Source organism: Gopherus flavomarginatus, chromosome 1, assembly GCF_025201925.1.
Source record: "Gopherus flavomarginatus isolate rGopFla2 chromosome 1, rGopFla2.mat.asm, whole genome shotgun sequence".
NCBI classification, from domain to species: domain Eukaryota; kingdom Metazoa; phylum Chordata; order Testudines; family Testudinidae; genus Gopherus; species Gopherus flavomarginatus.
In genome coordinates this window covers 95,274,325-95,300,252 of record NC_066617.1, presented here as the reverse complement: position 1 = coordinate 95,300,252, position 25,928 = coordinate 95,274,325, and the positions used below count along the sequence as shown (strand labels likewise).

The window sequence follows — 25,928 nt, the reverse complement described above, 5'->3', positions numbered from 1 at the left end:
AGAGGGACAGGTAGGGAAGGTGTGGGGGAGGGGTTGAAACAAACTGGAAGTGGTATCCCGCTTCCACCGTGTGGAGGACCCAACGATCTGAGGTTAGCTGGGACCAGGCAGGGAGGAAATGGGAGAGGCGGTTGAAAAAGGAGGGAGAAAGATCTGGTAGGGTAACTGGTGGGCCGCCCTCGGGCGTCCCATCAAAAGTTTTGCTTGGGCCTCGTTGGTGGTTTAGGAGGCACTTGACTTTGGGTTCCTTGAGGGCAAGACTGCCTCCGCCGATTCCCCCTGCCATGCCTTCTGGTAGCGTCCTAACGCGGCCTAGTCTGGTTGTAAGGGCAGTGTGGCTGGGGCCGGAAGGACCTTCGTTGGGTCACTGGCGTGTGCATACCCAGCAAGCGCATTATGACACGATTGTCCTTCAGACTTTGCAACCTGGGGTCAGTTTTGTCTGAGAAAAGGCCCTGGCCCTCGAAGGGTAAATCCTGAATGGTCTGCTGCAATTCAGGGGGAAGGCCTGAAGCCTGGAGCCAGGAGATACACCTCATTGTCACTCCAGATGCCAGAGTTCTGGCAGCCGAGTCCGCTGCATCCAGAGAGGCCTGCAGGGAGGTTCTTGCTACCTTTTTACCCTCTTCAAGTAGGGCTGTAAACTCTGGACGGGACTTCTGGGGAAGAAGCTCCATAAACTTCCCCACAGACACCGACGTATTAAAGTTATACCATCTTAGGAGTGCTTGTTGGTATGCCACCCCTAAGTTGGAGGCCCCCAGCCGAGTATATTTTGCAGCCTAGGAGGTCCATGCGTCTAGTCTCCTTTGCCCTAGGAGCAGATGCTTGCTGACCATGATGCTCCCGTTCGTTCACTGATTGGACAACCAGAGAGCAGGGAGGTGGGTGAGTGTAGAGATATTTGTACCCCTTTGAGGGGACCATATATTTCTTCTCTACTCCCCTAGCTGTAGGTGGAATTGAAGCTGGGGATTGCCAAATGGTGTCCGCATTAGCTTGTATAGTGCGGATGAACGGGAGAGCCATTCTAGTAGGTGCATCAGCCGATAAGATGTCCATGACCGGGTCCTCTATTTCAGTGACCTCCTCCATCTGCAAGTTCATATTCTGAGCCACTCGCCTCAAGAGGTCTTGATGGGCCCTGAGATCGATTGGTGGAGGGCCTAAGGAGGATGTTCCTGCTACCGCCTCATCAGGTGAGGAGGAGGAGGAGGAGGAGGAGAGGCCTGGGACCAATGGGTCTTGAGGTGGGTCATGTACTTGAGGGGCATCATCTGCATCAGGTGGAACCTCGGTGACTGCAGATGGAATTGGAGCCTCGTCTGTGTCCGTAGGAGGAGGGCGGCTCACTGTCGCCTCTGGTACCCGGTGTTCTGACGGGGCTGACCGTTGAGCCACTGATGGGGCACCTTGGGCCTGGTGGTATGCCCATGGTGTCCAGAAGGACCAGTGATGAGGCTCTTGTTCGTGGCTTTGTCTCTCCGGATATTGGCTGGGGACATCAGAGTCACGCTCCTGATGGTAGGATGCACTACCAGCCTGAGACGATACCGATGTGTGTCTCGAAGGCCACGGTGGTGCCGAGAGACCCTGGGAGGGCATCACTGTTCTTGACGCTCGATCCCAGGGAGGTACCAGGGAGCGGTACCGGGGGCTATGGTGGTACCGCGAGCGAGATTGGGACCTTCTACCGTACCGGTGCCGGGAGGTGGACCGGGATCTCGAGTCCCTTCGTCTGGAGCGACTGCGGGATACACGGTACCGAGATTGGTGCCAAGAGCCGGATCGGTACCAGGAGTATCTGTCCAGTGAACGAGATGTTGAACATCGCCACAAGTGTGACCGGTACCACGATGGAGAGCGGTGCCGGAACTGCGAGCGGCGCCGGGAGCGAGAACAACGTGATCGAGAGTGTCTGCGAGACCGTGATCTGGAATGACGTCTCTCTGGTGGACCGACGGAAGGAGGCCTTACCAGGGCCAGATTGCCGATGGATTGAACGACCCGCACCGGCGGTGCCGGGGGTTGAGGATGTATCGGCTCCATCATAGCAATGAGCTCCCTTGCCATAGAGAAAGTCTCGGCATAGAACGGAGAGCAAGACCAACCACAGCAGGAGCCAGGGAGTTGTCTGGCACCGGACTCAACGGCCCTTGTGGGACCGGAATCGATGGCGCCGCGCTAGGTGGAGCTGCAATCTGTGGTGCCAGCGTCGACGGTGCCGGAGCAGATGACGGTGCCCGACGAACCGTCTTAGACGAGCACTCCTTCTGTGAGGCTGGAGTTGGAGCACTATGTCGTTTCCCAGTCGGGGAAAGGGAGCGGTGCTGAGGATTCGGTGCTGGTAGAGGTTGGTGCCGGGACTCCTTCTCAGTACTGGAGTGATCCGGTGCCGAAGGGGTGCTCCTTACCGAGGCAGTCTGTTGGGCGCTCGGTACCAGTGTTGCAGGACTAAGTGCCGACTCCATGAGGAGCTGCTTCAATCGAAAGTCCCGCTCCTTTTCGTCCTTGTTTTAAATGACTTGCAAATGCGGCACTTGTCAGCAAGGTGGGATTCCCCTAGGCACTTGAGGCAGGAGTCATGGGGATCCCCTATTGGCATCGGCTTCTGGCACGCCGAGCACGGTTTGAATCCCGGTGCCTTGGGCATGGGCCCACACCGGGGTGGAGGAAAGGGGCTAATCCCGATCCTCCCTTCAACTATATACACTAACTATGAATAGAAGTACTAACACTAACTATAACTACAAGAACTTGAACTATAAACACAGTAAAGAGCAAAGAACTACGAGAAGCTAGGGATGTGGAGACCAGCAAAGCCGTGCTCCACAGTTCCAACGACTGTCACGGGCGGTAAGAAGGAACTGAGGGGCGGTTGGGTAGGCAGGGGTATATATCCGGTGCTATAGCAGTGCCACTCCAGGGGGCGACCCAGCCGACCCACCAAGTGTTGCTAGGGTAAAAATCTTCCGACGAGCGTTCACACGGCGCGCACACACCTAATTGGAATCGATATGAGTAAGCACTCGAAGAAGAATGTGTATTACAAACTATGCTCTGATCCAGCACCCACTGATGTCAACTTCAAAACTCCTGTTGACTTTGTTAGAAGCAGGTTCAGGTCCTGTGTGCCAAAACCTTGGGTAAGAAACATCTTTTGATGGACAAGCAACACTGCTTGTTCTTCTCTCCTGACAATCCCCTTTCCCTGAGCACTAAAGCATGGGCTGCTGTCTTCATGCAGCTTCATGGATTTTGTTCAGAAGACTCCAGAAGAAGATGTACTAGACCAGTGGTTCTCAAACTGTGGGTCAGGACCCCAAAGTGGGTCACGACCCCATTTTAATGGGGTCTTCAGGGCTGGCTTAGATTTGCTGGAGCCCAGGGCCAAAGCCCAAGCCTGAGGGCTTTAGCCTTAAGCAGTAGGGCTAAGGTTACAGGCCCCCTGCCTGGGACTGAAGCAATTGGACCTCAGCTTTTGCCCCCCGGCCTGGGGTGAGGGAGCTTTGGCTTTGCCTCCTCCCCCGCCCCAGGTGGCAGGGCTTGGGTGGGCTCGGGCTTTAGTCCCCCCTCCTGGGGTCCTGTAGTAATTTTTGTTGTCAGAAGGGGGTCGCGGTGCAATGAAGTTTGAGAATCCCTGTACTAGACAGATGGGAGGAGGGTGACTGGCCCCAAGTGAAGAGGCAATTCAAATAATAGTAATAAAAATACACAATACTCACTGCTGAGCGAAGCACTGACTCTTGCTGGCGGCCTTCTGTGATCTGGAACAACAGGAATCAATCCTGCTTCCTGCTTCCTGACTAGAGATGGGATAAACCAAGTTGAATAAAAGAACAGATAGAAACAAACCAAAACCCAGAAACCTAAACTTTGGAGAAGTTCAGATCCAGGTCTGATCTGGCCTTTGCAACTAGCCTACTGTACTTGATTGAACAAAATCTCTGGATCCAACTTCAGGGGCACCTTTTCAGATTTTGGTGGGGGGGGGGCAGGGCAACTTTAACAGTGATTTCAGGGGCTACTTTGGCACCTGAAAACTCTAGGTTTTTTGCAGATAATTTAGAAATTAGCTGACAGGAGCACTGTATCTAGTTCCTATATAAAGAAAGACAAATAAAGAAATAATAGACCCACTCAGCTGTAATACTAACATGTTCTGACATCTTGTGTCAAGACACTTAAAGGGTACTGGTTAAGTTTAAAATTTTAATGTATATTCTTACTTTGTTACTAAGTTTCGAAGACAACAACTGAAACAGTTGTAGAAAAATCTAGATTACTTTCTATCACTTTTTTGCAGTTCACTAAGCTTGGAATAGATCATTTAACTTTTGGAAACATTCTACTAGGGCAAGGTTCCCTGAGTTTATATTGCACTTGCCTGGGGCTCTGGGGTATTAATCCACTACAAATAATAGGCACAAAACTGACCTTAAACATGAGTGAAACTGACACTTTCAAGTCACTTTCACAGTATTGGCAAACCCAGATATTCAAAAATCATGAATCAGGCTCATGGGATGACCAGATGAGAAGAAGAAAATATCGGGACACATCGGGGGAGTCACTGGTGGAGCAAAAAAAAAAAAAAAAAAAGCAGAGTTCTGCAAAATATCGGGACAAACTGGGACAAACGCCTAAATATCAGGATATGAGATGGGCTTTAAAATAATGAGATTATGTAAAAGTAATAGATTTGATGTTCTTTTTATTTGCCTTCTGCTTTTTGAGCCTTTAGAGTGGAATGGGGTCACATTTTGAAGCTTTCTCACAGCAACTAGGGCTAGAAACTTAAATTTTTCTTTAAGAATGAAGGCTGAAATAATCATATATCCACTTGACTCCAAGAGCTGGGGCTTTAAGGAAAGCAAGAATTATCATGTAGAAGCAGCAAAGAGTCCTGTGGCACCTTATAGACTAACAGACGTATTGGAGCATGAGCTTTCATGTGTGAATACCCACTTTATTGGATGCATGTCTAATTATCATGAGACTCACAACAAAATCATGAGAGTTGGCAACACTGCTTTCACTTCTGTTTAAAGGCTAGTAAGTTTCCAGAAGGCTCTTAAACACAATACTACAGTGATTGAGTTGCATTTCTCACAGGAGAACATTTAAAACCAAACACCAAGAAAATTCCACATTTTAAAGTTGAGAAAAAAAATGGAGACTTCTGAGGTATATGAGGGCCACTGCAGGCAGGAAAGGAAAATAAACAGGCACAGGAGCTCTGGGAAGCTCTTCCTGTTGAAAGAAAGTTGGAAGGTCAAATCTGTTAGTCCTTAATCCAGTAAAACGTCTATTGCCATCAGCGCCTCCACTCATAGATATTATCATGTGCTCCATAACTGCACACTTCCTGCTTACATATGTAAGTGGACTGTTGCCCCCTTACTAACATTCAGTGGGAGTGTTTGGTTGCTAGCTCCCAGCACTAAAAAGGGAGGGGTCAAAAGGAAATCAGGAGCCTGAGACTGACAGTCTCCAGGATCAATGTGGAGAGGCCAATGCTCCAGATCAGCCTGATTGACAGGGCAGGCAGGCTAATCAAGGAGTCAGGAGGCTGGGGGGCAGGGGGGAGGGTCCCGTCCTCCCTGTGAGCTGGAATTATCTGAGTCAGATGGAGTGGGGCCGAGCTAAGGAGAGAGCAGGGGCCCAGGCTAAGCTGCTGGGAGCAGAGCTGCAGCCCAAAAAGCCAGAGCACAGCCCAGAGAGAGCAGACCTGCCCTGGGAGGAGAGAGGCAGCCACCAGAGGGGCCAGATAAGCAGCCCAGGAAGCAGGTGAGAGCTGAGAGAGAGTCACAGAAGCAGCCTGCAGAGCAGACCTGCCCTGGGAGCAGAGCTGTAGCAACTGGAGCCAGAGAGGCCAGAGAAGCAGCCCAGGGAGCTGAAAGCAGAGCAGCAACAGCTGACGTGCAGAAGCAGAGTGGAGCTGGGGCTAGAGCAGTCCAGAGCTGGGTTCGGTGAGCAGCTGAGGAGAGCGAGGGGGACCCTGGGCAGTGGGCCCAGCACAGGGAGATGCCTCAGCCAAGAGGTTCTGCAGGACAGACTTGGAGGGGGATTGTAACCCTGGCAGAGCGGGGGTGACACTGGGGAGAAGGGTCCTGCCACCCAGAGCCTGAGAGTGTGTGGCCACCACCAGAGCAAGTATCCAACCCGCAGCGTCCCTGCAGCACAGCCAGGGCTGGAGGAGGAGGCCTGGGACCTACAAGGAACAGACTGTCAACTGCCCTGACATTCCAGAGAGACTGTTTGTAATGTTCTCTGCCACAGAGCAGGGTGATGTGTTTTCCTTTAACCTTTTCCATTTTTCCTTATTCTTTTTTAAAATTAATTGTTAATTAAATAACTTGTATTTGCTTTAAATTGTATGATGTGATCAGTGGGTCAGGGAGGTGCGCTGTGCAAAGAGAGTACCCCGGAGTGGGGACACCCTAGCCCCTGTCCTGGGTGACCACAGCAGGGTGGGGGGTCGAGCCCCCCAGGAATCCTGGGCCCAGCCTTGTTGGGGTTACGAGGACTCTGCCAGGAGAGTGGAAGGGGAGTCCTCAAGGACAGGGAGGCCTCTGGGTAAAGAAAGTGGGAGTGAGGACTCAGATCCTTTCTCCAGCCGACTTCACCGGGGTAGTGCAGAAGCCAGGAAAATTCCCCACAATAGCGGGACCATTCTCCAGCTTACACATATCTGAGCCATCTTGACCAGGGCTACACATTTTATACACATTGACTCAGGGACTAAATTTTCTGGCATATTCTGAACAGTGCTAAGCACACAGATGGTGCCCAGTGAATAATAAAAATCATGACAATAATCATCGACTTTATGGACTCTGTGGATGCAATTTCTGTTCTTTGTTCTGGAATTAGCCTGGATACATAAAACCCTAAGAATTTGAGGCAAAAACACACCTGATATTCATATGACACTTTCTCCTTCCTTCCTTTTCTTGAACTCAGAACAAAAAGTGACAAAACAAAATGGGTTTCTGTTAAAATGTAAAATTGCACAGCAACCATTGCTCTATAACCCAGCATGGGGCAGAACCTGCCATCCCGTGGGAGTTAAGTGATCTCCTCTTATCTCTCTCTCTTTCTTCATCTTTTCTGACCCCTGTGCTGCTTTTCATGCTGTCAACCATGACATCCTTCCCAAGCACCTGGGACCGTTTCCTAGAGTCTCAGAGAACTGGCTGCCTTGGTGTTGCGCCCATCTATCAGCGTCTTCATTTTTGTAGCATTCAACAGAGAAAGAGGCTGGTTTGCTAGATAGGGAGTTAGCCCTGAAAGACCTAGGTTCTACTTCCCCTATGGACTTCCTATATGATCTTAGGCCAGTTCCTAAGGGACTGAGTTTCTAAGGTTTTTAAGGCACCCAAAGATGCAGCTAGACATCTAACCTTTTAGGTGCTTTTGAAATTCCCACTAGGTTCCTTAAATACCTTTGAAAATCTAGCCTTTAGTCTCTCCATGCCTAAGGCCTTGTCTACACTACAAAGTTTTGTCAGCAAAAGCTGCCTTTTGCTGACAAAACGGGAGGGATACACACTATAAAGCTACTTTTGGCAGCAAAACTCTACTGTTTTGCCGACAAAATAAAATCACCTCAATGAGAGGCATAAAGCTTTTTGTGGCAAAGTTAAAGTGACAAAGGTCAGTATAGACGCTGCTGTTTGTTTTGTCAACATAACTGGCTTCCACCAGTATCCCACAATGCCTGCCGTTACCGCTCTGCTCACTGTTTTGATCTCTGCTGCCCTGCAGGCTTGCGCTCCACCCCTTTCAAAGCTCTGGGGAGTATCTGAGAGCTGAGCGGTGCTGCTCTGTTTGGGGAACAAAGACCAAATCATTAACAGGGAATGCTCCTGTTCTGCCCTCCAGTAGGAACACAGCTGCAGGCAGACTGCTGCTGCAGGGAATGTGGGGTAGGGAAGGGAGACTGCTGTGCTGCTTTGACATTCCTCAGCACAGAGAGCTGCTCAGGATGCTGCTCCCGGGCTGGGGACACTGTGGGAGAGCTTGGAGGGAATCAGAACCATAGGCAGGCAGGCAGAGTGGGCTGCTTCTGCCAGAAGGGTGGCGTGGAGGAGACACTGCTGTGCTGAGCCAGGGGCTGGCATCAGGGGGGTGTCCCCCTCCACCTGTCTCAGGATAGGTTGGTCAGCCTCCTGTCTCCCTCACCCCAGACATACCACTCACAGCTCCCTCTCATCACATATGTCAGTTGAAAAGCAGCTGACAGTCTACTAGGATGCCCCTGGAATAATGGGATTGAGAAACCTGCATCACGTGACACTGTACCTGCTCCATAAGGCATTGCAAACCCTTCCCAAAGCACCCTGCGGCCAGTTACACAGTGGGATAGTTACCCATAGTGCACTGCTCTCTGTGTCGATGCAAGAGTTGCTAGTGTGGATGCTGACATAAGGAGCTGGTGTGGACATGCAACAGCTATTTTAATTACAGTGGCATAACTTTTGCTGACCAAAGTAGTATAAACAAGACCTCAGTGCCTCATCTATACAATGGGGATAACAGCACTGCTCTACCTCACGAGAGGCTGCGAGGAGAACTAGGTTAGACATTGAGAGGTGCTCAGATACTATGGTGATGGGGTCACAAAAGTACCACAGGTAGAGTGAAAACTTCTCTACACCACTGCTATCCCTTCCCTGGGGTTTGACCCCTTCTTTTGACCTACACCCCTGAAATCTCCCTCTTTTCTGAATGTAAACTTGGCTCTGAGGGCTTCACTGTATTTCTTCTGGGTCTCCTGGATTCTCTCTTCAACACCTCCTGCCCCCTGCAGAGGGATTCCTGTTTTATAGGCTCATTAATGACTTCCAGATCCTTGATTTAATCACCACCCCTTTCTTATCTTAATTCCTGCCTCTGTAAACAAAATACTGACTCCCTGCCTAAGAGGCACAAGCTAGGAGCAGCCCCTCTCCTCTGTAGAACTCACATTCCACACATATGCTGTGCTGCAGTTAAGAGCTCCTCCAGGGAACAAGAAACCTACTGTATGAAACTCTGGGGGAGGAGCCCCCCCAGCTCCCTTTAAATGGTGCCCAGTGGCAGATTAGCCACTGGGGAAAGGGGGCCCGCGCCCAGGGGCTCTGGCCAATTGGGGGACCCCGGAAAAAGGGGCACACCCATGCCCTGACCTGCTCCGCCTGCCCAGGGCTCCTGTGGGGGAGTGAGGGAAGCCTGAATTTCCCTGGCAGCAGGAAAAGCAGGGGACTGCAGGAGGAAGAGGTGGGGAGTTTCCACTTGCTCTGGCCCAGAGCCCCACAAAAAATGTACTCTGCCACTGATGATGCCCCTGTCCAATTGATCTGAATTTGGGGGGAAATTTGGATCTAGCTCCAATCTCAGTATCATGGATCACTTTCTGTTAAAAAGCTGAACCTTTGTCCTACATCAACCAACTTGCCAGTTGATAAAATTCAAAGAAAAACCTTTCAGGTTTGAAAAAGATTGACTAGCTATTTCCCTTATCCTGGCTGCCTCTGTATTTCCTTTTTCTAGCTGGGATTGGAAGCTCCAAAATGCCATGGAAAGAGGTGGCTGTCATTCTAATGCCATCCTGACCAGGCACAGAAGTTACAGAAATCTCAAACCAAAACCTGTTCTCACAGTTAGCCGGGGTTCAGACAAGGCTCCAAAAACATCTTAAATTTTCTGTATTTCTTGGAATCAACCTGTTTGAAATTTGCTCATCACTAATCTTGATATTTTCAGAGGATTCATTTTGGCATTTTATGTTGTGAACTGTGTTGCTAGGGTACGGCCTCTTTTCTCTCCCCACACTGTTCACCCCTTTACACTCTCACCAGAATCCCAGCTGACACCCTTCCTTTTCGGAGCTTATCCAAGCCACCCAGGAGCACCATCAGCTTTTTTGCCATCCTAGGAGGCAGAAAGTCCCGCCCCCGAAATGCCGCCCCCGACAGAGGTGGTGGAAGATCCCGCCCCCAAAATACCACCGACGACCAGAGTGGCCGAAGACCCAGCTGCCAAGGTTGCCGCCCCCCAAATGTTAGTGCCTTAGGCGACCGCCTAGGTCACTCAATGGGTTGCGCCGGCCCTAAAGCCACTCCTTAATTAGCTGTGAGGAAGTCACCGTATACAGGATTCTCTCTTCCCTCTAGCCCCAAGAGCAGTGTGGAAAGAACCATACAACAACTGTGAATGCAGGCATTCTGTTCGCACAACCCAAGAGATGCCAAGCAGGAGAAAAGGAGCTAGTCCAGTCAATAGGCGTGTTGATATTTTACTATCAACACCCACAAGCACTCTGTAAACTTGGTGAGGAGAAAACCAAACCTGGAAATTTTCAAGACTTCTTTTGTACAGTAGATATTTAAGAAGGAATCACAATACTTTTCATTGTCATGGAGGCCTGAACTTCCCCACTTACCTGAGTCTTTCTTTCAAAAACTGTAGGTGTTTCCCCATACCTTCAGATAGAGCGTTCATTTCACTTCTGTCGGGCAGAGAATAATGCAAAGAGATTAGAGTTAATAAAATATCCATAAAAATAACATCTGAAAGAGCTAAAGCCCCTCCCAAAATTATTAGTCAGCCCTTCAGCAAAAAACTGAAACAGCAGAGACTAATATGGTTAAAAACATATCTGCTTGGCCTGTTGGCTTAAAGATCACTGCTCTGACCTGCCCGTGGGAGACCTATGATAATCTTAGCCACATTCTCTATGGCCTGGTCTACACTACGAGTTTATATCAAATTTAGCCATGTGTCATAAACAGATAGCTAAGGGTTAATGTCTCTTCCACCTGAAGCACCTGACCAGAGGACCAATCAGGAAACCGGATTTTTTCAACTCTGGGTGGAGGGAGTTTGTGTCTGAGTCTTTGTCTGTCTTCCTGCTTTCTCTGAGCTTTGGAGAAGTAGTTTCTACTTTCTAGTCTTCTGTTTCTAAGTGTAAGGACAAAGAGATCAGATAGTAAGTTCTATGGTTTCTTTTCTTTGGTATTTGCATGAATATAAGTGCTGGAGTGCTTTGATTTGTATTCTTTTTGAATAAGGCTGTTTATTCAATATTCTTTTAAGCAATTGACCCTGTATTGTATCATCTTAATACAGAGAGAACATTTGTATGTATTTTTCTTTCTTTTTATATAAAGCTTTCTTTTAAGACCTGTTGGAGTTTTTCTTTACTTCAGGGAAATTGAGTCTGTACTCACCAGGGAATTGGTGGGAGGAAGAAATCGGGGAGATCCGTGTGTTGGATTTGCTAGCCTGATTTTGCATTCCCTCTGGGGGAATAGGAAAGTACTTTTTGTTTCCAGGATTGGAAACAGAGAGGGGGAGTCACTCTGTATAGTTTCACAGAGCTTGTGTCTGTGTATCTCTCCAGGAGCACCTGGAGGGGGGAAGGGAAAAAGGATTATTTCCCTTTGTTGTGAGACTCAAGGGATTTGGGTCTTGGGGTCCCCAGGGAAGGTTTTTCAGGGGGACCAGAGTGCCCCAAAACACTCTAATTTTTTGGGTGGTGGCAGCAGGTACCAGGTCCAAGCTGGTAACTAAGCTTGGAGGTTTTCATGCTAACCCCCATATTTTGGACGCTAAGGTCCAAATCTGGGACTAAGGTTATGATATGGTGTAGCAGCGGGTGGGATATAGACAGAATCCAGAAGCCAGTAGGAATATTATATTTTTCTTTTCTCTGCCAAGGGCTTTTTAGCAGAGAGAAACAGTTGGTTTTAAAAGGGAACCAGAGAGAATTTTTTTTTCTGCTCTCTCTGGCAGTTTGTGGCTTGCATGTTAAGCAAGAAGCCATTACCAGACTGTTAAGGGTCTTTTGTCATGCAATAGCCCTCCCATTAGGAGGCAAGTTCCAGCACTATAGGCATGCAAATAAAGTGGTTTTTCAGGTTTACTTAACATTGAAGATTAGCTAAAGGCACTGTTGCTAGGCAGACTTCAGGAGGCAACAGAGCCTGCAGTGCAGATGATAAACACCGGAGGGCACCCCAACACAAGAAAACAGGAATCATGACTTCTAAGGCAAAAATTGAGGCCGAAGAAGAAATCAAAGAAGCTGAACACAGGCGACAACTGGAAATAAAACAAAAAGAGATGGAGATGAAAGAAAGAGAAGAACAAATCAAACAGGCAGCACACAAAAGAAAACTAGAAGAAGAAGAGTTCGCCCACCGAAGGAAACAAGAAGAAGAAGAGTTGGCCCACCGCCGAGAAATGGAAAAGCACCAAAAAGAAATGGAAAAACAACAAAAAGAGAATGAAGAGAAGGAAAAACAGAGAAAACATGAACTGGAGTTGGCAAAAGCTGGGCTGCATGTGCCAGCCAACCCTAACAACCCGGCGCCCATTATTGCTCCACAGCACAGGAAATTTCCCACCTACAAGGCAGGTGATGACACCGAGGCCTTCTTGGAAAATTTTGAAAGAGCCTGTCTTGGGTACAGCATTCCCGAAGACCAGTACATGGTAGAATTGAGGTCACAGCTCAGTGGACCTTTAGCAGAGGTGGCAGCTGAAATGCCTAAGCAGCAAATGAATGACTATAAACTTTTTCAAACCAAGGCCAGATACAGAATGGGGATAACCCCAGATCATGCCCGTCGGCGCTTCAGAACCCAAAAGTGGAAACCAGAGGTGTCATTTCCCAAACACGCCTACTACATTGCAAAAAACTATGAGGCCTGGATAACAGGAAACAACATTCAAACCTTGGAAGAACTAAACCTCCTCATACAAATGGAGCAGTTCTTGGATGGTGTTCCTGAAGACATCACACGGTACATACAAGATGGAAATCCCAAAGATATCGCTGAGGCGGGGGAGATTGGAGCCAAATGGATGGAACTGGCAGAAAGCAAGAAAGCTACTGTCAAGGAGAACGATTACCCCAGGGGACACACAGACCATAAACCCTACAACCGAGGACAGCCAAAGACCCCACATACCCCCCAAGTAAAGCCACAGATACCCTACCCTTCAACCTCACCAGTCTCCAGTAACTCACCTCGGCCCAGTGACCCATCAGATGGAAGATGCTTTAAGTGTAATGAACTGGGACATATCAAGGCCAACTGTCCAAAGAACACCATGCGAGTGCAATTCATTACACCACCATCACACCAAAGATCCCCAGGCCCGGATGCCTCTCAAATACCCTTGGAGCGAAGGAAAAATTTGAGAGTGGGCGGAAAGAAGGTTACTGCGTGGAGAGACATGGGGGCACAAGTGTCAGCTATCCACCAATCCTTCGTTGACCCCAAATTCATCAACCCAAAGGCCAAAGTTACAATTTACCCCTTCATGTCACAAGCTGTAGACTTGCCTACAGCTCAACTGCCTGTCCAGTACAAAGGCTGGTCAGGAATGTGGACTTTTGCAGTCTATGACAATTATCCTATCCCCATGCTACTGGGGGAAGACTTGGCCAACCAGGTGAGGCGGGCCAAGAGAGTGGGAATGGTTACACGTAGCCAAACCAGGCAAGCTTCCAGACCCATTCCTGTTCCTGAGCCGTCCACAGAGGCCCCGTCTGTGTTACCAGAGACCCAGACAGAGGTAGTGGACCTGGATTCCATGCCAACCACTGAAACAGCCACAGCACCTCCAGTCCCAGGCCCGGAACTGGAACAGCAACCAGCACCAGCAAGTGCAACCACATCTTCAAACTCAACGCCAGAGGGCGCCAGCGAGCCAGAACTGGCAGAAGCAAAAGACAGCCATACCCAAAAGGCTCAGCCAGAGCCTGAAATTCCCTCAGGTGCACCAGCGGAGAGCGGTTCACCAGCAACGGAAACAAACCCATCACCTACATCGCTTCCAGAGGGACCAAGTCCACAGTCTGAGGAAGAACTGGTGACCCCAGCCTCAAGGGAACAGTTCCAGACTGAGCAGGAAGCGGATGACAGCCTTCAGAAAGCTTGGGCGGCGGCACGGAGCACCCCACCGCCTCTCAGCTCTTCTAATCGATCCCGGTTTGTTATAGACCAAGGACTTTTATACAAGGAAATTCTTTCTGGTGGACACCGGGAAGAATGGCAGCCGCAAAAACAGTTGGTGGTTCCAACTAAGTACCGGGGGAAGCTCTTAAGCTTAGCCCATGATCATCCCAGTGGCCATGCTGGGGTGAACAGAACCAAGGACCGGTTGGGGAAGTCCTTCCACTGGGAGGGGATGGGCAAGGACGTTGCCAAGTATGTCCGGTCTTGTGAGGTATGCCAAAGAGTGGGAAAGCCTCAAGACCAGGTCAAGGCCCCTCTCCAGCCACTCCCCATAATTGAGGTCCCATTTCAGCGAGTAGCTGTGGATATTCTGGGCCCTTTCCCAAAAAAGACGCCCAGAGGAAAGCAGTACGTACTGACTTTAGTGGACTTTGCTACCCGATGGCCGGAAGCAGTAGCTCTAGGCAACACCCGGGCTAACACTGTGTGCCTGGCCTTAACAGACATCTTTGCCAGGGTAGGTTGGCCCTCCGACATCCTTACAGATTCAGGGTCTAATTTCCTGGCAGGGACCATGGAAAAACTGTGGGAAACTCATGGGGTGAATCACTTGGTTGCCACCCCATACCACCATCAAACCAATGGCCTGGTGGAAAGGTTCAATGGAACTTTGGGGGCCATGATACGAAAATTCATCAACGAATTCTCCAATAATTGGGACCTAGTGTTGCAGCAGTTGCTGTTTGCCTACAGGGCTGTACCACATCCCAGTTTAGGGTTTTCACCATTTGAACTTGTGTATGGTCACGAGGTTAAGGGGCCATTACAGTTGGTGAAGCAGCAATGGGAGGGGTTTACGCCTTCTCCAGGAACTAACATTCTGGACTTTGTAAGCAACCTACAAAGCACCCTCCGACACTCTTTAGCCCTTGCCAGAGAGAACCTAAAGGATGCTCAAGAAGAGCAAAAGGCCTGGTATGACAGACATGCCAGAGAACGTTCCTTCAAGGTAGGAGACCAGGTTATGGTCTTGAAGGCGCAACAGGCCCATAAGATGGAAGCATCATGGGAAGGGCCATTCACGGTCCAAGAGCGCCTGGGAGCTGTAAACTACCTCATAGCATTTCCCAATTCCTCACTAAAGCCTAAAGTGTACCATGTTAATTCTCTCAAGCCTTTCTATTCCAGAGACTTACAGGTTTGTCAGTTTACAGTCCAGGGAGATGATGCTGAGTGGCCTGACGGTGTCTACTACGACGGGAAAAAAGACGGTGGCGTGGAAGAGGTGAACTTCTCAACCACCCTGGAACGTCTGCAGCGGCAACAAATCAAGGAACTGTGCACTAGCTTCGCCCCACTGTTCTCAGCCACCCCAGGACGGACTGAACGGGCATACCACTCCATTGATACAGGTAATGCTCACCCAATCAGAACCCCACCCTACCGAGTGTCTCCTCATGCCCAAGCTGCTATAGAACGGGAGATCCAGAACATGCTACAGATGGGTATAATCCGCCCATCTACCAGTGCATGGGCATCTCCAGTGGTTCTGGTACCCAAACCAGATGGGGAAATACGCTTTTGCGTGGACTACCGTAAGCTAAATGCGGTAACTCGTCTGGACAACTATCCAATGCCACGCACCGATGAGCTATTGGAGAAGTTGGGACGTGCCCAGTTCATCTCTACAATAGACTTAACCAAGGGGTACTGGCAAGTACCGCTAGATGAACCTGCCAAGGAGAGGTCAGCATTCGTCACCCATGCGGGGGTGTATGAATTCAATGTCCTTCCTTTCGGCCTTCGAAATGCACCCGCCACCTTCCAGAAGCTGGTAGATGGTCTACTAGCTGGACTGGGAGAATTTGCAGTTGCCTACCTCGATGATGTGGCCATTTTTTCAGACTCCTGGCCCGAACACCTACTACACCTGGAAAAGGTCTTTGAGCGCATCAGGCAGGCAGGACTAACTGTTAAGGCCAAAAAGTGTCAAATAGGCCAAAACAGAGTGACTTACCTGGGGCACCAGGTGGGTCGAGGAACCATAAACCCCCTACAGGCCAAGGTGGATGCTATCCAAAAGTGGCCTGTCCCACGGTCCAAGAAGCAGGTCCAATCCTTCTTAGGCTTGGCCGGATACTACAGGCGATTTGTACCACACTACAGCCAAATCGCTGCCCCACTGACCGACCTGACCAAAAAGACCCAGCCAAATGCAGTTAAGTGGACTGATGAGTGTCAAAAGGCCTTTACCCAACTTAAGGCAACGCTCATGTCTGACCCTGTGCTCAGGGCCCCGGACTTTGACAAGCCATTCCTAGTAACCACGGATGCATCTGAGCGTGGTATAGGCGCAGTGCTCATGCAGGAAGCAACAGATCACAACTTCCATCCTGTCGTGTTTCTCAGCAAGAAACTGTCTGAGAGGGAAAGTCACTGGTCAGTCAGTGAAAAGGAATGCTATGCCATTGTGTACACCCTGGAAAAGCTACGCCCATATGTTTGGGGACGGCGGTTCCAACTACAAACTGACCATGCTGCACTAAAGTGGCTTCATACTGCCAAGGGGAACAACAAGAAACTTCTTCGTTGGAGTTTAGCTCTCCAAGATTTTGATTTTCAAATTCAGCACATCACAGGAGCTTCTAACAAAGTAGCTGATGCACTCTCCCGTGAGAGTTTCCCAGAATTCAGTAGTTAAAAAGTGTTCTTAAAATGTAGAAGTCTGTTAGTTATATACTTAGGGGTATATGTAAAGGTGCACGTGTTGTATTAATCTGTTTATTTTAAAGTTCTAGAAGGAAATCGCCGCCAGTGAGCTTCCCCACTGTCTGCAATTTGGGGGGCGTGTCATAAACAGATAGCTAAGGGTTAATGTCTCTTCCACCTGAAGCACCTGACCAGAGGACCAATCAGGAAACCGGATTTTTTCAACTCTGGGTGGAGGGAGTTTGTGTCTGAGTCTTTGTCTGTCTTCCTGCTTTCTCTGAGCTTTGGAGAAGTAGTTTCTACTTTCTAGTCTTCTGTTTCTAAGTGTAAGGACAAAGAGATCAGATAGTAAGTTCTATGGTTTTCTTTCTTTGGTATTTGCATGAATATAAGTGCTGGAGTGCTTTGATTTGTATTCTTTTTGAATAAGGCTGTTTATTCAATATTCTTTTAAGCAATTGACCCTGTATTGTATCATCTTAATACAGAGAGACCATTTGTATGTATTTTTCTTTCTTTTTATATAAAGCTTTCTTTTAAGACCTGTTGGAGTTTTTCTTTACTTCAGGGAAATTGAGTCTGTACTCACCAGGGAATTGGTGGGAGGAAGAAATCGGGGAGATCTGTGTGTTGGATTTGCTAGCCTGATTTTGCATTCCCTCTGGGGGAATAGGAAAGTACTTTTTGTTTCCAGGATTGGAAACAGAGAGGGGGAGTCACTCTGTATAGTTTCACAGAGCTTGTGTCTGTGTATCTCTCCAGGAGCACCTGGAGGGGGGAAGGGAAAAAGGATTATTTCCCTTTGTTGTGAGACTCAAGGGATTTGGGTCTTGGGGTCCCCAGGGAAGGTTTTTCAGGGGGACCAGAGTGCCCCAAAACACTCTAATTTTTTGGGTGGTGGCAGCAGGTACCAGGTCCAAGCTGGTAACTAAGCTTGGAGGTTTTCATGCTAACCCCCATATTTTGGACGCTAAGGTCCAAATGTGGGACTAAGGTTATGATACCATGTTAAACCGCATTAACCCTGCACGTGTCCACACAACGAAGCCCTTTATATCGATATAAAGGGCTCTTAATACTGGTATCTGTAATCCTCCCCGATGAGGGGAGTAGCGCTGAAATCGGTATTGCCATTTCAGATTAGGGTTAGTGTGGCCGCAATTCGACGGTATTGGCCTCCAGGCGCTATCCCACAGTGCACCATTGTGACCGCTCTGGACAGTAATCTGAACTCAGATGCACTGGCCAAGTAGACATGAAAAGACTCGCAAACTTTTGAATTTCAATTCCTGTTTGCAAAGCATGGAGCGCCGATTAGCACTGGTGACCATGCAGTCCCAGAATCAAAAAAGAGCTCCAGCATGGACTGTACGGGAGATACTGAAGCTGATCTCTGTATGGGGAGATGAATCTGTTCTATCAGAACTCCGTTGCAATAGACAAAATGCCAAAGCATGTGAAAAAATCTCCAAGGCTAGGATAGAGAGAGGCCACAACAGGGACTCAACACAGCGCTGCGTGAAACTTAAGGAGCTGAGACAAGCATAACAGAAACCCAAAGAATCAAATAGACACTCACAGAGGGAGGGAGTGGGGACTGAGGACTCCATCTATCCCACAGTTCCCACACTCTCCAAAAATCATTTGCATTCTTGGCTGAGCTCCCAAAGCCTGAAGGGTGAAAAACATTGTCATGGATGGCTCAGAGTATATGTCGTCAGCCACCCCACCCCTTGAAAGAAAAGGCAAAAAAATCGTTTCTTGCCTTTTTTCAATGTCATCGTATGTCTACTGGATGCTGCTGGCAGACACGGTGCTGCAGCACTACACAGCAGCATCCCCACCCCTTCTCTTCCTGATGGCAGATGGTGGAATACGACTGATAACCGTTGTCATCATCCTGTGAGTGCTCCTGGCCGGCCTCGGTGAGGTTGGCCGGAGGTGCCTGGGCAAAAATGGGAATGACTCCCGGTCATTCCCTTCTTTAAGCTTTGTCTAATGGAGATTCAGTCCTGCCTGGAATATCATAGCAGCTGGTGGCTGCCTCCCCCGACCTTTTATCTCTGATAGCCGACGCAGTAAAGTCAGTTTCTTATTCATGCATGCTTTATTACTTCATCGCATAAATTGGGGGATAACTGCCATGGTATCCCAGGAGGGTTGGGGGAGGAGGGAAGCAACGGGTGGGGCTGTTGCAGGGGCACCCGCTAGAATGCATGCAGCTCATCATTTCTGCGGGATGTCTTGGGCTCTGACCCGGAGCGGCCGTTTGCCTCTCTTGTTCTTTAGTAGACTTGTCTGATATTCTAGGCAGGACTGACTCTACCTTTAGACCAAATGTAAAGAAGGGAATGACCTGGGGAGTCATTCCCATTTTTGTACGTGCGCCCCTGGCTGACCTCACTGAGACCAGCCAGGAGCACCCATAACAGCAACAGATGGTACAATATGACTGGTAACCGTCGTTGCCCATTTGCAAAGCAGCAGACAGTACAATATGACTGGTAACCATCTCTGCTAACTTGCAAAGACAAGTGAATGCTGCTGTGTAGCACTGCAGTACCGCGTCTGTCAGCAGCATCCAGTAGACATACGGTGATAGTGAAAAAAGTCTGAATGGGCTCCATGGTTGCCATACTATGGTGTCTGCCAGGGCAATCCAGGGAAAAGAGTGCAAAATGATTATCTGCCGTTGCTTTCACAGAAGAAGGACTGAGTGACGACATTTACCCAGAATCACCCATGACACTGTTTTTGCCCCATCATACATTGTGATCTCAACCCAGAATTCCAATGGGCGGGGGAGACTGCAGGAACTATGGGATAGCTACCCACAGTGCAACGCTCCAGAAATTGATGCTAGCCTCGGTACATGGATGCAGACTGCCGAATTACTGTGCTTAGTGTGGCCGCGTGCACTCAACTTTACACAATCTGTTTCCAAATACCGGTTTCTGTAAATCAGAATAATCCCGTAGTGTAGACATACCCTATGTCTCTTTATCTAGGACTCAGCACCAAGCAATGGCCCCAAGACACAACACTGAGCCTCTGGAGACAAGGAAGGCCTCACATTGTCTCTCTAGGCAAAGAAGGGGCTGGCATCTTAATAAAGGGGAAGGAGGACTAATGACAAGAACAGTGCAAACCTCAGGGATCCTTTAGGAACATGAACAATTGTTTATAGGCCCCAGGGATAGGGGTAGAAAATGGAATAAAATTTCATATCACCAAACTTACCTAAGATTGTCTTCCACAGAGGTCACCAATTGTTCCATTTCGGTTCTGTCCAAATTTGTGAGCTGGCCCTGTGGAGCCTCACTTTCACTTCTGTAGGGCACAGATGTATCAGGGAAGACAGTTAACTTATTAGAAGCCTTCCCAGGATAAGAGCGGCAGCACCAACACCACCTTCTACCCAGTAATCCCGTACCAGCACAGAAAAGAGGAAGTTAATAAAATACACATAAAATAAAAAAAAATTAAAAACCCTACCCCGAGCAAAGTTACCCCAGAAAGAGAAGTGCCAGAGTCTCCATAAAAGCTGCTCGAGACTTCGCTATTGTAACTGATTTTTATGTGGAAAGTGCTAAGATACTACCATGATGGGTGGCAGGATAAAACCTTAAAATAGGTTAGTGACTGCAATAATCACTGGAACAGGATGACCTGGGCAATATAAAATAAGAACTCATCACACAAAACTCAAACTGAATCTAAAATCATTTCACTTATGAAAAAAATCTGTCTGGCTATTTTGCTTAAAGCAGATTTCTTTTTGGTAGGCTACCACAGCAGCTGCACTCACAGTGCCTGCCAAATACAAGTTTATTACCTACCCTTACTGCATCAGGCTGGGTGGCTTTATCTTCTGTCCTGCTCATGTGCAAGGGAGTATTACTTATTTAGAAAATTGTCCAAACCACCACTTCATGAACTGTTACGAGGTCAGTGTGTACAGCATTCTCTCCTCCCTCTAGCCCCAAGAGCAGTGTAGGCTACCACAGCAGCTGCACTCACAGTTCCTACCATATACAAGTTTACTGCCTGCCCTTACTGTATCAGGCTGAGTGGCTTTATCCTCTCTCCTGCTCATATGCAAGGGGGGTATTACTTATTTAGAAAATTATTTGGAATGTAAATAAAAGTAATCACAGTGCCTCACACCATGACATGATTTCAAGATGCCAATCACATGGCATAATAAGGCTGTGGTATTACATCACACTGTCAGATTTGCCCTTCAAGATAAATTGAAGTTGGTGGCAGCCACTGGACCTGTTTTTCCAGCGTTGAACACTCCCTGGACAGGTGGAAAGAACCATACAACACTGTGCAGGCATTCCACTTGCACAACCCCCAATGATGGAGAGTGATGCCAAGCAGGAGAAATGGAGCTAGTCCAGTCACTAGGCACGTGGATATTATAGTATCAACACCCACAAGCACTTGGTAAACTTGGTGAGGAGAAAACCACACTTGGAAATTTTCAAGACTTCTTTTGTATAGTAGATATTTAAGAAAGAATCACAATATATTTCACTGTCATGGAGGCCTGAACCTCCCCACTTACCTGAGGCTTTCTTCCAAAAACTGTAGATGTGTCACCATACCTTGATATAGGGCATTCATTTCACATCTGTCAGGCAGAGAATAATGAAAAGGGATTAGATTTAATAAAATATCCATAAAGTAATAACATTTGCACAAGCTAAAGCCCCTCCCAAAATTATTAGTCAGTACTTCAGCAAAAAATAGAAACAGCCAAGACCTATATGGTTAAAAACATATTAGCTTGGCCCGGTGGCTTAGAAATCACTGATCTGTCCTGCCCTCTGGGATGATCTTAGCCACCCTCTCTCTGTCTTTTTCTCTAGGACTCAGCGTCCAGGAATGGCACCAAGACAGAGCATTGAGCCTCTGGAGATAAGGCGGGCCACACATTGTCTCTTTAGGCAAAGAAGGGGCTGGCATCTTAATAAAGGGCAAGGAGGACAAATGACAAGAATGGTGCAAACCGGAGGGATCCATAAGGAACATGAACAATTGTTTGGTGGCCCCCAGGGTAGGGGCACAAAATGGAATAAAATTTTGTATCAGGAAACTTACCTAAGTTTGTCTACCACAGAGTTCACGAATTGTTTCATCTTGGCTCCATCCAAATTTGTGAGCTTGCCTTGTGCAGCCTCACTTTCTCCTCTGTAGGGCACAGATGTATTGGGGATGACAGTTAGCTCATTAGAGGCCTTCCCAGCATAAGAGTGGCAGGAACAACACCACCTTCTACTCAGTAATTTTGTACCATCACAGAAAAGAGGAGGAAGTTAATAAAACATATATATATGGAATACTGTGTGCAGTTCTGGTGTCCCATGTTCAAGAAGGATGAATTCAAACTGGAACAGGTTCAGAGACGGGCTACAAGGATGATCCGAGGAATGGAAAAACTGCCTTATGAAAGGAGACTCAAAGAGCTTGGCTTGTTTAGCCTGGCCAAAAGAAGGCTGTGGGGGGATATGCTTGCTCTATATAAATATATCAGGGGGGTTAATGTTAGGGAGGGAGAGGAATTATTTAAGTTTAGTACTAATGTAGGCACGAGGACGAATGGGTATAAACTGGATATTAGGAAGTTTAGACTTGAAATTAGACGAAGGTTTCTAACCATTAGGGGAGTGAAGTTCTGGAACAGCCTTCCGAGGGAAGTAGTAGGGGCAAAAGACTTTTCTGGCTTTAAGACAAAGCTTGATAAGTATATGGAGGGGATGTTATGATAGGATCGTTAATTTGGGCAATTGATTTTGGATTACCACCAGATAAGTCTGCTCAATGGTCTGCGGGGAGATGTTGGATGGGATGGGAACTGAGTTACTGCAGAGAATTCCTTCTTGGGTGCTGGCTGGTGAGTCTTGCCCACATGCTCAGGGTTTAGCTGATCGCCATATTTGGGGTCGGGAAGGAATTTTCCTCCAGGGCGGATTGGCAGGGGCCCTGGAGGTTTTTCGCCTTCCCCTGCAGCATGGGGCACGGGTCGCTTGCTGGTGGTTTCTCTGCAGCTTGAGGTCTTCAAACCAATTTTGAGGATTTCAATAACTCGGTCCTGGGATAGGGGTTGTTATAAAATTGGATGGGTGGGGTTCTGTGGCCTGCCTTGTGCAGGAGGTCAGACTAGATGATCATATTGGTCACTTCTGACCTATGAGTCTATGAGTCTATATATATATGAAATAAAAAACCCTACCCCAAGCATAGTTACCCCAGCAAGAGAAGTGCCAGAGTCTCCATGAAAGCCACTCAAGACTTCGCTATTGCTACTGATTTTTACGTGGAAAGTGCTAAGATACTAACATGATGAGTGGCAGGATAAAACCTTAAAATAGGGTAATGATTGCAATAATCACTGGGGCAGGATGAACTGAGTAAGATAAAGGAAGAACTCACCAAACAAAACTCAAACTGAATCTAAAACCATTTCAGTTACAGAAAAAAAAATCTGTCTAGCTATTTTGCTTAAAGCAGCTTTCTTTTTTTGTTAATGACACACTTTTTTTTAATTTTGTAGAATCCCATTTAGAGAAGGAAAAAGGAGGAAATAGGTTGTAACATTATAAAGATATTTTTCACTTTCATGGATGCTTCTCTGTTTCCCGGTTCTACCTCAGACGAGAAATGCCAAATATAGTTCTGGAGAGATTTCCAGCTCAGGTTTATATATTCAAGATGCACCTGCACTTCAGTTAATGACTGAGGAAGGATATGACACCCCCCTCCCTCATATAAATTCACCTTCATGAATTTTGTTAGAAATATTGTGTTTATAGGGTCTCAACAAGTTCAAAGGTGACAGATGCACTAGACAGATAGGAGGAGAGTGACTGACTCTTGGTGAAAAGGCAATTTACAGAATAGCAACGAAAATACACAATACACACTTCTAATCATTATTATTGATCTTTCAGGAGGATAAATTTTTACATTTTATCCTTGTGAACTGCATTGCTAGGGTACAGCCTTTCCTCTCTCCCCCACGGTTCACCACTTTCCACCCTCACCAGAATCCCAGCTGACACCCTTCCCGTTAAGAGCTTGTCCAAGCCATCCCTTAATTAACTGTAAGGAGGTTACTGTATACAAGATTCTCTCTTTCCTCTATCCCCAAGAGCAGTGTAGGCTACCACAGCAGCTGCACTCACAGTCCCTGCCAAATACAAGTTCACCACCTCACTTTATCAGGCTGGGTGGCTTTATCCTCTGTCCTGCTCATGTGAAAGGGGGTATTACTTATTTAGAAAATTATTTGGAATGGAAATAAAAGTTATCATCTTTCTTCACATCATGACATGATTTCAAAATGTCTATCACATGGCATAATAAAGCTGTGGTGTTATATCACATTGTCAGATTCGCCCTTCAAGGCATATTGAAGTTGGTGGCAGACTTTGGACTTGACCTCCGGCGTCAAATGCTCCCTGTACAGGTGGAAAGAACCATACAATACCGTGCAGGCTTTTCGTTCACACAACCCCCGCTGATGGAGAGAGATGCAAAGCAGGAGAAATGGAGCTAGTCCAGTCACTAGGCATGTTGATATTTTAGAATTAACACCCACAAGCACTCGGTAAACTTGGTAAGGAAAAGTCACACTTGGAAATTTTCAAGACTACTTTAGTATAGTGGATATTTACGAAGGACGCACAATATTTTTCACTGATATCGAGGCCTGAACCAACGGTGACCAGACAGAATATATGAAAAATCGGGATGGGGGTAGGGTCGGGAGTAATAGGAGCCTATATAAGAAAAAGACAAAAAATTCAGGACTGTCCGTATAAAAAAAATGGGACATCTGGTCACCCTACCTGAAGCTCCCCACTTACCTGAGGCTTTCTTTCAAAAACTGTAGGTGGTTCCGCATCCCTTCAGATAGATCATTCATTTCACTTCTGTCGGGCAGGAAATAATGAAAAGAGATTAGACTTAATAAAATATCCATTAAAGTAATAACATCTGCAAAAGCTAAAGCCCCTCACAAAATTATTAGTAAGCCCTTCAACAAGAAACATAAGCAGCCAAGACTTACATGGTTAAAAACATATCAGCTTCACCTGTTAGCTTAGAGATCACTGTTCTGCCCTGCCCTGTGGAAGATGTGTAATGATATTAGCCACCCTCTCTCTGTCACTTTTTCTAGGAGTCAGCACCAAGCAATGGTGCCTAGCCACAGCACTGAGCCTCTGGAGACAAGAAGGGCCACACATTGTCTGTCTAGGCAAAGAAGGGGCTGGCATCTCAATAAAGGGCAAGGAGAACAAATGACAAGACTGGTGAAAACCTCAGGGATCCATTAGGAACATGAACAATTGTTTGGCGGCCCCAAGGGTGCGGGTAGAAAATGGAATAAAATTTCATATCACCAACTTACCTAAGTTTGTCTTCCACAGAATTCACAAATTGTTCCATCTTGGTTCCATCCAAATTTGTGAGCTTGCCTTGTGAAGCCTCACTTTCATCTCTGTAGGGCACAGATGTATCAGGGAAGACAGTTAACTCATTAGAAGCCTTCCCAGCATAAGAACAGCAGCACCAACACCACCTTTACCCAGTAAACCCATACCCTCACAGAAAAGAAGAGGAAGTTAATAAAATATATATATATATATATAAAAATAAAAAATAAATAAAAAACCCTACCCCAAGCAAAGTTACCCCAGAAAGAAAAGTGCCAGAGCCTCAATGAAAGCCACTCAAGACTTCGCTATTGCTACTGATCTTTACGTGGAAAGTGCTAAGACACTACCATGATGGGTGGCAGGATAAAACCTTAATATGGGTTAATAATAGCAATAATCACTGGGGCAGGATGAACTGGGCAAGATTAAATAAGAGCTCATCACACAAAATTCAAACTAAATTTAAAACCATTTCAATTACGAAAAAAAATCTGTCTAGCTATTTTGCTAACAGCCGTTTTCTTTTTTGTTAAAGACACTTTTCTTACAACTTTGTCTAATCCCATTTAAATAAGAAGAAAGGAGGGAAAAGGTTGTAACATTATAAAGATATTTTTCAGTTTCATGGATGCTTCTCTGTTTCCTGGGTCTTCCTAGAACCGGAAATGCCAATATTGTTCTGGAGAGATTTCCAGCTGAGTGCAATAGGTTCAAGATGTTCCTGCAATTCGTTTAACAACAGAGCAAAGAACTGACATCCCTCTCCCTCATACAAAGCACCTTGATGTATTTTGTTAAAAATATTGTGATTCTA

General features: G+C 47.3%; 1 protein-coding gene across 22 annotated transcripts in view; it reads right to left on the bottom strand.

The window, feature by feature from the left end:
- The window catches only part of LOC127051572 (uncharacterized), an 83,549-nt gene that overhangs the window by 44,868 nt on the left and 12,753 nt on the right, over positions 1-25,928 (bottom strand). For 6 of the 22 annotated variants that reach the window (XM_050954018.1, XM_050954069.1, XM_050954099.1 and 3 more), the window contains 5 exons: positions 24,542-24,607; positions 21,774-21,863; positions 21,238-21,303; positions 19,905-19,994; positions 10,430-10,495 (listed from right to left, as the gene is read on the bottom strand). In XM_050954018.1, the coding sequence (XP_050809975.1) occupies positions 10,430-10,495; positions 19,905-19,994; positions 21,238-21,303; positions 21,774-21,863; positions 24,542-24,607 (378 nt within the window). Of the gene's footprint in view, positions 1-10,429; positions 10,496-19,904; positions 19,995-21,237; positions 21,304-21,773; positions 21,864-24,541; positions 24,608-25,086; positions 25,177-25,928 lie in introns of all 22 variants that reach the window. The other 16 variants (XM_050954028.1, XM_050954037.1, XM_050954052.1 and 13 more) reach the window with 11 other exon arrangements.